Here is an 11,647-nt window from a genome sequence, read left to right as displayed (position 1 = left end):
AAATAAAAATGTCTTTAAATCAATAGATGAATTTTTGCTCAGATAAATTAATGATACAGTCTCTCCAGCACTTGAAAATCTCAAAGGAAATTAATTTGTCCAGAACAGACAGAACTTTTGTTCAAGATCTTTCCTTGATTATCAGATAGGGACAAATTCAGCAATGCCATCAGATTGCTAGCCTTTGAAAGATAAGACTGTAGCTGTGAAACCAATCAATGTTTTAAATAAGTTATCTTTCGGGTGACTTCCATTCCCTCTACTTACTTTCAGCAGTCAGCTCCCTCTCAGTCTTCCCATCCTCCTGGTACTCATCCAACCACCTGTGTAGACAGGGGTAAACCAATTAATAGGATAACATGGTTGAAATGAAATCTACTTCAATGAAAGGAAAATGAAAGAAGGATAATATTTTAAGAGCTATTATAGACAGAATTTTAAAAAAGTAAAATGTTTTGTTGAAGTCACAAAAACACATTCTTAAAAATGATTTATTTTTACTCAACCGTCATCTAAAAGGTGATGGAAAACTCTAGAAAAAGCACAATAAGTTCTTAGGCAAGTCTTAGTGTATTAGGATTTACTAAAAATGTCCTGAAACATGATTAAAAATGCAAAGACATAGCCATCAATTGGGTTTCCATTCTTGAGATTCCCACCTTTACAGGTAACTGATTCTGTCAACATGCTGTATGTTCTCAAAAAAGGAAATGTAGCAACAGAAAAAGTGAATTTTTAATTCTTTCTCTACCCCTATCAGGTATGTAGTCATGTACAAGTTCATTAACTTCTGTGAGTCTATTTTACTATCTATTAAATAGAAATAATAACCTCTGCATGACATACCTCATAGAATTGTGAGGAAAGTGCTTTGTAAACCATAAAGTGTTGCAGCTTTACAACATGAATGGTACCTCAAAATGAGAAGAAGATGACAGTGTCTTCTTGAAGACTATTCTAATCCCAAGCAGGTTCTACCAAAATGAAGCAGTTTTGATTGATTATAGCTTGGATGACAAACTATCTCTGCTCTCTGAGGAATGGCTTAGCTAAGTACAGAGATGCCATTCAGTGAATTTTTTTTAATTTTTCCTAGGGAGAGCCATTATCATACTAAGAATTAAGAAATCAGGAATGCAAACCACTAGGGTATTGACACATTGTTATAATAAAAATGTTGATTCAATCTGCGATTCTTTCAAGGTCTTCAGAAACTCCATTTATCTTAATTAAGAGAAACCTTTAATTAAAAAAATACAGAAAATATTAAATAAAGCAAATGTCAAAAATCACTCTCCTCTGTAAAATCTACACACTGCTAAAGAAAAAAAAAAGCTTCTCTTATTATTTAACAAAATCGAGTTGTCAAAGTGATTTCTTTGGAGAATCCGTGGTCTTATTTCAAGATTCCTTTCCAAGAAAGGCTATAAATTCAAGTTTTATTGATGAAAATTATCTTCTTAATTTTCTAGATAACCAATATCAAATTAAATAAATTAAATGCTTCATTCCTTCATTCCCTTGACAATTGGTTTTTGTTTGTTTGTTTTAAGCACTTGCTATTTTCCAAGCACTTTTGGCTTTGAGAATATTAAGACAAAAACAAAAGAGTTCCTGTTCTCAGGGAGTTTCCATTCGATAGGTAGGAAATAAGATATACATTGATACATATGTAAAATATATAAAAAGTAATTTCTGGGGAGGAGGACATTAGTAACTAGGGGAATCAATCAACAATCTGCTTATTTTGGGATGGAGTAAAAGATGCTTAGTAGAATTATTTTTTTTAAGATTTCATTAAAGGAAAGTATTTTTAAAATCATAGGAGATTTTCTTGAAATTAAAGCTCTTCAAAAGCATTTTACACACAAGTAGATATTACTTATGCTAGTTACTTTTTATTAAGTGCTTACCATGTACCAAGAACTATGTTAAATCCTTACAAATATTATCTCATGTGATCATCACAACAATCCTATCAAGAAGGTATTTTTATTATTATCTCCATTTTACAGTTAAGGAAACTGAGGCAGACAGAGGTTAAATAACGTAACTAGTAAGTGTCTGGAGCTGGATTTGAATTCTGGTTTTCCTGACTCCAGTCCCAAGGTTTCACCAACTAGAATGAGTTGGCATGTCAATTAGACCTAGCCAGGAATGTTGGGGATAGCTTTTACAGAACCTTGAGTGTTGTTCAGTAGGACTAATAGGATCTAGGGCTAGTATGGCATGATTAGATTAGCAGGTGGAGTCAGCATGACCTAGTGAGTTGGACATCCAACCTTTGATTCAGAAAACTTAAAATTTGAGTCTAGATCTGCCTTCCACTGGCTGGGCTTAGGAAGGATACATAAACTCTCCCAGCTTTGGTTTTTGTGTCTATAAAATCAGGATAATGATATTTGAACCACTTAATATACAGTATAGTTTAGAGTGGACAGTGACCAACATTAGCTAATAAAGGTTTGGAAAACAGTTTTGGCAGACTAGAAATTTGAGAGAAGAGAAACAGAGGATTCAAGAGATTCAAGATTTATGGTAGAAGAAGTAGACAGATTTAGTAAATGATGTCATGTAGAAAAGAAAGAAAAAGATGTTAAAAAGATTATTCTGAGAGAGAAGCTCAGAGATCTGGGGATAATGCCCAGGAATAGTGAAAAATTACATAAATATTTTTTATCAAGAAATTACATACCTGTCACATGGGAACAGTACTTCTTGATCTTCTTTATCCTCTTTAAATTTAATAATAATCTTCTCAAGAAACCATCCATTGCCTGGGTTAAATTGATAAAGAAAAATAACTCCTCTTTTAAGTTTTTGGAAAGATTTCTACTAACCTCTATGTTGTAATTTCCTTTATAAAATCTGCATTTTTTCCATTATAAAATTCCCATTATAAAATCAATTAACAAAAAGTTAATTGATGAAATGCACTGAGGTTTAATAGAATAGGTAATAAACACATTTCAAATCATAACAATAGAGAAACTGAAGCATGAACTGGTACAAGTGACTTCTCCAATTAATCATTCATGGAACAATATAAAGGACCCAAGATATAGAAAATCATAATTTTCAGGCCATAAATAACCTTAAAAGCATGGTAAAAAAGTAGAGAACTTTCTGTAGGATTGTAAGACCTGGCTTCAAGTACCACATTTGACATATGCTAATTGTATGATCCAGGGCAAGTCATTGAACCTCTCACTAATCCAAACAATTTTTGAAGATGAGAAAGTAACAATCGGCATTTGTAGAAGTTCCTCTAGATACTTTTTACATCAGTGGGATCAAACTGATGTAGAAATGGTGGCTACTAAACTATTCATGAAGTACCCCCATAGAAAATGTGATTTAGGAAGCTATATATTAATGTTTTCTATGTTTAATTCAATTCAATAAACATCTATTATTACACTAAAAACTATCAATATAAAAAGTGGTTAAGGAGAGTCCCTGACCTCAAGGAGCTTGCAATCTAATATTCTATTGTACTTTTATTTATTTATTTTGTTAAATATTTCCCAACTACATTTGAAACCAATTCTGGGAATGTGACCCAGTATTTAGCTTATTTGATACCTCTGCACTACATCAAAAAAATCAAAGGCCTGCCCTCCCGCAACCCCACCACAAAAGGGGAGGAATTCTTAGAAATAATGTAATAATAATACATCACATGAATTTAATTCCTTAAATTTTGCAGAAGGCTTCCTTCACCATAACTCTGTAAACAGGGAGGGCAAATACTTTTCTCATTTTAAAAATGAAGGAAATGGGAGTCTGACCAAGATAAGTAATTTGCCCATCACCAGACTTGGATAACAAGAATCTGATCAGAATTTGAATGCAGATCTTTATAGACTCCAAGTCCTACACTAAATACACCACTCTATTCTTCCCTTTGACAAAGAATTTGGAAACAGTTAACACAATAATTTTATAGATGAGGAAACTAAGCCTGTAAGAAGTGACTTACTTAAGGTCATTTAAGCAAAATGTAACCAAATCAGAATTTGAATTCAGGTCTTTTGATTTTAATGTCAATGCATTTCCTATAATGCTACATTCCACCTTCTTAAGCAAAGACCAGTACTTTTCATTAAAATTGGGAGAATCTTGAGCCAGATTTTCTGTTTCTCAGATTTCAAAAAAAATTATATTTATCTTTCTTGGCCACTAGAGCTGCAAGGAATTATTCTTTAGTGTAGAAAAGTAATAATTAAGATGGAATATAGGTTAAAATGAAACATTTTTGAATAATTTCATAAATTTCAAAAGTGAATAATGTTATTTGAATCTCAGTAGATTGGTAGTCTAAGTGGGTTTCTTCAGATGGTTAGAAGGCCTGAGGAAGAAAGGAATGGGAAAAGTTGAACTACAACTTATTTTTAGGGAAAAGAAATATATTGGAGGTATGTGGGTAAGACAGCTAAATGACTCAGTGGATAGAGAGCCAGGTCTGCAAATGGGAGATGCTTGGTTCAAATTAGACCTCAAGAGTGAACAAACTAAAAATCCCCAGTTGAAAACTAAACTACAGATCCTGAAAATTAAAGGAGAAATTGAAAAATTGAAAGTAAAAGAACTATTGAATTAAAAATAAGACTAGATGCTGGTACTTTGAAAAAAAAAACAAATAAAATAGACAAAGTCATGGTGAATCTAATAAAAAAAAAGGAAAGAAGAAAACCCAATTGACAGTATCCAAGATGAAAAGGGAGACCTTGCCTCTAGTGAAGAGGAAATTAAAGCCATAATTAAAAACTATTTTGCCCAATCATATGGCAATAAATATGACAATCGAGATGATATGGATGAATATTTACAAAAATATAAATTGCCTACATTAACAGAAGAAGAAATAGAATACTTAAAGAACCTCATATCAGAAAAAGAAATTGAACAAGCCATCAAAGAACTCCCTAAGAAAAAATCCCCTGGGCCTAATAGATTCACAAGTAAATTCTATCAAACATTCAAAGACCAACTAATCCCAATACTATACAAACTATTTGACATAATAAGGAAAGAAGGAGTTCTACCAAATTCCTTTCATGACACAAACATAGTACTGATCCCAAAGCCAGGTAGATCAAAAACAGAGAAAGAAAACTACAGACCAATCTCCTTAATATTCACAGATGTAAGAATCATAAATAGAATACTAGCAAAAAGACTCTGGCAAGTGATCAAGGAGGTTATTTATTATGATCAGCTAGAATTTATACCAGGAATGTAAGGAAGGTTCAATATTAGGGAAACCATCCACATAAATGACCATATTAACAAGCAAACCAACAAAAATCACATGATTATCTCAGTAGGTGCAGGAAAAGCATTTGACAAAATACAACACAAATCCCCACTGAAAACACTAGAAAGTGTAGGAATAAAAGGGCCTTTCCTAAAAATAATGAACAGTATATATTTTAAACCATCAGCAAACATCATCTGCAATGGGGATAAACTAGAAACATTCCCAATAAGATCAGGAGTGAAACAAAGATGCCCATTATTACCTCTTTATTTAACATTGTTCTAGAAACACTAGCAATAGCAATTAGAATATTTCTTTCTTTTTTTTAAACCATTACCTTCTGTTTTGGAATCAATACCATGTATTGGTTCCAAGGCAAAAGAGAGGTAAGGGTTAGGCAATGGGAGTTAAGTGACTTGCCCAGGGTCACATAGCTGGGAACTGTCTGAGGCCAGATTTGAACCTAGGACCTCCCATCTCTAGGCCTGGCTATCAATTCACTGAGCCACCCAGCTGCCACCTGGCAGTAGCAATTAGAAAGGAAAAAGAAATTGAAGGGATCAAAATAGGTAATGTGGAGACCAAGCTATCACTCTTTGCAGATGATATGACAGTCTACTTAAAGAATCCTAGAGAATCAACTAAAAAGCTAGTCATAATAATCAACAACTTTAGCAAAGTTGCAGGATACAAAATAAACCTATGTAAATCATCAGTATTTCTATCCTAGAAACTCATCCTAGCACCAAGAGTTAGAAAGAGAAATTCTTTTAAAATCACCCTAGATAATATAAATACTTGGGAATCTATCTGCCAAGATAAACACAGAAACTATATGAATACAACTACAAAACACTCTCCAGGGGGCAGGTGGGTAGCTCAGTGGACTGAAAGCCAGGCCTAGTGACTGGAGGTCCTACATTCAAAAATGGCCTCAGACACATCCCAGCTGTGGGTCCCTGGGCAAGTCACTTGACCTCCATTGCCAAGCCCTTACCACTCTTCTACCTTGGAGCCAATACACAGTATTGACTCCAAGACAAAAGATAAGGTTTTAAAAAAGAAAACAGTCTCCATACAATTAAAACTTAATCTAAATAACTGAAAAAACATTAATTGCTCATGGGTAGGATGAGCTAACATAATAAAAATGACAATCCTACCTAAACTATTTTACTTATTTAGTGCCATACCCATAAAACTACCAAAAACATTTTTTTTATTTTATAATATTTTATTTGATCATTTCCATGCATTATTCATTAAAGACAGAGATCATTTTCTTTTCCTCCCTCACCCCCTCCCACCACCTCTCACATAGCTGATGCGCAATTCCACTGGGTATCACATGTGTCCTTGATTCGAACCCATTTATAAATTTGAGTAATTAAACCTTTGTCAGAGGTTTTTATTAAAAATTTTTCCCACTTTGTTGTTTTCCTTTTGATTTTAGTTACATTGGTTTTGTTTGTACAAAAGCCTTTTAATTTAATATAGTCGAAATTATTTATTTTACATTTTGTGATTCTTTCTATGTCTTGCTTGGTTTTAAAGTCTTTCCCCTCCCAAAAGTCTGACAAGTATACTATTCTGTGTTTACCCAATTTACTTATGGTTTCCTTCTTTATGTTTAAGTCATTCACCCATTTTGAATTTATCTTGGTGTAGGGTGTGAGGTGTTGTGCTCAAAGGAATAATAAAGTGGAGGAGTTCCATGGGATCTGGATCAACCTCTAGGAACTGATGCAGAGTGAAAGTAGCAGAACTAAGAGACAATTGCACACAGAGACCGATACACTGTGGTAAAATCATATGTAAGGGACTTCTCCACCAGTAGCAATGCAATGATCCAGAACTATTCAAAAAGACATATGAGAAAGGACACTATCCACATCCAGAGGAAGAACTGTGGGGAAAAAAAACAACACAGAAGAAAAACAACTGCTTGATCAAATAGATTGATGGAGCTATGACTGGGAATGTAGACTCTAAAAGATCACCCTAGTACAAATATTAATAATATGGAAATAGGTCTTGATCAATGACACATGTTAAACACAGTGGAATTACACATCAGATATGGGAAGGGGGTAGAGGAGATGGGAGGGGAAAACTATGAATTTTGTAACCATGGAAAAATATTCTAAATCATCTAATTAAATATTTTTAAATGTATTTATAAAAAAAATTAGACCTTAAACACTCCTTAGCTACTGGGACACTGGATAAGTCACTTAACCCCCATTGCCTAGCCCTTACCATTCTTCTTCCTTAGCCAATAGATGGTATTGGTTCTAAGATGGTAAGAGTTTTGAGGGGGAAAAAAAGGAAAAATAATGTAAATAGCTCACAATTACGCATCATGCATCATTTATTCTTTCCCCACTGAACAGGACATGATCAAATTTTTTGTTTGCTTGGTGGGTTTTGAGTCAGATAAAAACTGTTGAAGGCAAAGATTTTAAACTGTTAAGAATTAATCAGAATCAGTGCAAATCCTATTACTACTGTACAGAGAATCCACTAGAGCTGGTTGAATAGGGCAATAGTTCTAAAAGCCACCTCCTGGAATACACCTAACACTTGTAAAAAGAACAGTGTGTGCTCATAGACTGTTTGTTGTAATTAACAGATTTCATCTATAGTTCCTTTATGGACTAAAAATGTTAATAATATCCCACAAGTGTTAGATATGCAAAATAAGGGAGTACTTGTCACAGGGACTATTCGGTTCAACACAAATAAGAAAAAAAATGGGGCAGCTGGGTGATGAAGTGGAGAGAGTGCCCAGTCTAAATTTAGAAAGTTTGGAGTTCAGATCCAGACTTACAAACTGTCTGACTCTGAACAAGTCATTTAACTGTGCTTGCTTCAGTTTTTTCATGTACAAAATGAATAAAGGAGAAAATGTCAAACCATTTCAGTATCTTTGTTAAGAAAAGCTCAAAAAAGGTCACAAAGGGTCAGACACGTCTGAACCTATTCAACAGCAAGAACAACAACAAAAATAAGGTATCAATTGCCTGCTTTTTTTAAAAAAAAGAAAGAAGAAATCATAAAATAGCTAATGCATGAAGGTTCTTGAAAATACTGAATAGTAGATAAATCTGACTCATCTCCTTCCTTTCTCATATCTCTCTTCTACCTTTGGGCATGTACTTGTTCCAGTATTGTCCAATCCAAATTCCCACTATGGTACCTTCTCTATACCTTCAAGAAGTTGTTCAGAGGGGCTTTTCCTAAAGTGGTTCAGTTATTGCTCTTTTTACATTAATATGTTTGTGTGTATAATGTCTTGTTAGCATCCCCCCTTAAAGAACTAAGGTGGAGAGTGGAATTTTGAGTCCTTCCAAGTGAGAGCACTATTATATGGAATGATTTATTTGTCTATACGTACAATGTTCCCATTTTAAACACGGTTTAAGGTTATCTTCCAGTTGTATAATCCCAACATTTTTTTTAGCTTTTGATTAAAAAATTAATTTCAAAACACAATAGTTGAATGTAAGTACAGATTGAGCTTTCATTTTCTTCTCATTGAAATAAGTTATTAAACATTAACATAAAAGGCTCTTCTAGGGCAGTAAAACATTTCCTTAGAAAGCCTTTCAAATATGTAACTGTAGAATGTAGCATTTAAACTGGCCCTTTCACAAACAGATCAATGGAAATATAAAGAGTAATATTTTTTGAAGTCTTTCAGTTCTTCCCTTTGAACTTAAGCATTCTATTTAGCATTGCAAAGATCATAACTTACATGCCCCAAATGTCTTTGCCTTTAAAAATTGTTTTTAAAAAGTGATGAGATCCTCATTCAAAGTCTTCAAGGCAACATACTAAACAGCTTTTCACTAACCAAAGCTTCATGGAGGAGGAAATTAATAATTTGGAAGAAATATTATCTAAATGTAGCTAGCTAAACAATTTCCTCCTTTTATAATTTACTTAAAAAAAAAAAAACGCTTACCTTCCATCTTAAAATCAATCCTCTGTAGTGGTTATAAGCAGAGGAGTAAGGGTTAGGCAATGAGAGTGAAGTGACTTGTCCAGGATCACACAGCTAAGAAATGTCTGAAGCAAGATCTGAACCAAGGACTTCCAATCTCTGGGTTTGGCTCTCAATCCACTGAACTACCTAGTTTCTCCCAATAATTTACTTTTAAAACCATAATCAAAATCCTAATGTATAATAATGAATAATCTTTGTATTTCTTCTCTCTCAGAAATCTCAATAGAGTACTATGCTAAAAACACCTATTATCTGCTTTTATAGGGCAGCTAGGTGGTCCAGTGGATAGTGTTTGCCCTGAGTCAGGAGGACCTGAGGTCAAATCTGACCTCAGAAACCTACTATCTGTGTGACCTTGGACAAGTCATCCAATCCCCTTTGCCTATTTTCCTCATCTATAAAATGAGCTGGAGAAGGAAATGGCAAAACAATCCAGTCTCTTTGCCAGGAAAACTCCAAACAGGGTCATTAAGACTTGAGAATTACATATTAAGCAACAACACTATATGCTAGGCACTGGGGACAAAGAGAAGATAAAATTGAAAAAGTCTGCCCTCAGGGTGCTTACATCCACTGAAGGGAGAAAATACACAGATATGTAAGCACGAGTCACATACAAAACAAGGCACCTAATTTCCCCTTACCTTTTCCTCCAAGTACATCCAGACACTCATGCAAACTGCCCTTCTCTTTACTTTCAAGAAGTTGTTCGCTAGAGCTTTTCCTAAAAAGTGGCTCCATTATTGCTTTATTTCTCTATTTAGCCTTCTAAAATGGCTTATTAGAGTCCTCCCTGGAGAGTTAACATCAGAATTAACAAATAAGGGCATTTGTAATTCAGGGAATAACAGCTCTTTGAACATTCTTGTTCTATGAACTAGTTAGCTTCACAATATGTCAGGGCTGCCAATTCTTAGCCTAATCCCACCTAGATCTTTTAGAACCTTGTGCCATAGGTGAGGGGAGTATGCAGTGCTCAGGGAGGGGTAGTATCTCTGGTATGCAGGGCTTGTCGTGCCCTCCTAAGGCAGCTCTCCAGCCTCTGACCCCCACCTGACACCCAGCTCTCACTTGTGGCTCCCAGTAGCTGCTAGCATGTGGCAGCAGCCACACCCTGGGCAAAGGCTTCGACAGGCCAGCTAAACCTTGTGAGGGTAGCCATCGGGTCATTGACCCCTGGTGAACCAGGGCTTTGCTCACCCAGCATGTGAAGACTGCTTCGGCGGAATAGGCGGAAGAAACCAATAAGAAGGTTCAACGGCTGAGATGGCGACACAGCAAAGCACTGTGGAGTGCTTAGGGCATGTTGGAGCACAAAGGACAACACGGCCATCCAATGCAGCTGAGGAAGTCTCCAGACGTAACAATTTTTCTTGCCACTGGACCCAGGCTTCCAATGACGAGAGAGAGTGGGACTGTCTCTGTGCATCAACTTTTCCACTTAAATCTCCTTCACGCACAAGTGTTTTTGTGCACACTCATCTATCCTAACCCCGTCCACCCTCTTCAAGACCTGCGGCGATGGGGAAGTGACGTCGCAACAGGTGGAGGTGACCACTGGCAGTTGTAGTCACAATCCTGCATGTAGGCGGCCCACGGACCATTACTTGATAGAGAGAATACCCCAAGACCTGAGAGAAGAACAGCTCTAATCGGTAAAGAACTGGCACGATATAACATCGATATCGCAGCCATAAGCGAAACACGCTTACCAGAAGAGGGATCACTCAGTGAACCACTGGATACACCTTCTTCTGGAAAGGTAGAGCCTCAAATGAAGACAGAATCCACGGTGTTGGCCTGACCATCAAGACCAGTTTGCTCAAACAGATGCCAGACTTGCCTGTGGGCATCAGCGAGAGGCTCATGAAGATCCTTTTACCTCTCAGCAAAGACCGGTATGCCACAATCATCAGCGCATATGCCCCTACACTGACCAGCACAGAGGAGACCATCAAGCAGTTCTACTCTGACCTGAGTGCCGCCCTGCACTCAGTGCCCACCAATGACAAGCTGATACTACTGGGAGACTTCAACGCCCGCATTGGCCAGGACCATGAAAGATGGAAAGGAGTGCTCAGCAAACACGGTGTGGGCAAAATGAACAACAAAGGCCTAATGCTACTCAGCAAATGCTCAGAGTTCGAACTCACCATCACGAACACTGTGTTCAGACTGGCGAACAAATATAAAACAGCGTGGATGTACCCAAGATCAAAACAGTGGCATCTCATTGACTACATCATTGTATGCCGGCGAGACATCCAGGATGTAAAGATCACCAGAGCCATGAGAGGAGCTGAATGCTGGACAGACCACCTACTGGTTAGAGCCACTCTTCAAATGCACATTGTGCTCGCCATCCAAAACGCGCC

At 36.2% G+C, this 11,647-nt stretch overlaps 1 protein-coding gene across 1 annotated transcript in view; it reads right to left on the bottom strand.

Annotated features, from left to right (window-relative positions):
- Window positions 1–259: 259 nt before the first annotated feature.
- The window catches only part of RP1 (RP1 axonemal microtubule associated), a 375,431-nt gene continuing 364,043 nt past the window's right edge, over window positions 260–11,647 (bottom strand). The window contains exons 28-29 of the mRNA XM_007487226.3: window positions 2,696–2,777; window positions 260–323 (exon numbers count right to left, since the gene is read on the bottom strand). Coding sequence (XP_007487288.3) covers window positions 260–323; window positions 2,696–2,777 — 146 coding nt within the window. The remainder of the gene's footprint in view (window positions 324–2,695; window positions 2,778–11,647) is intronic.

The sequence above is a fragment of the Monodelphis domestica genome, chromosome 3 (genome assembly GCF_027887165.1).
Source record: "Monodelphis domestica isolate mMonDom1 chromosome 3, mMonDom1.pri, whole genome shotgun sequence".
NCBI lineage: Eukaryota > Metazoa > Chordata > Mammalia > Didelphimorphia > Didelphidae > Monodelphis > Monodelphis domestica.
The sequence above is the reverse complement of the archived record's forward strand: the minus strand, read 5'-3'. Positions and strand labels throughout refer to the sequence as shown.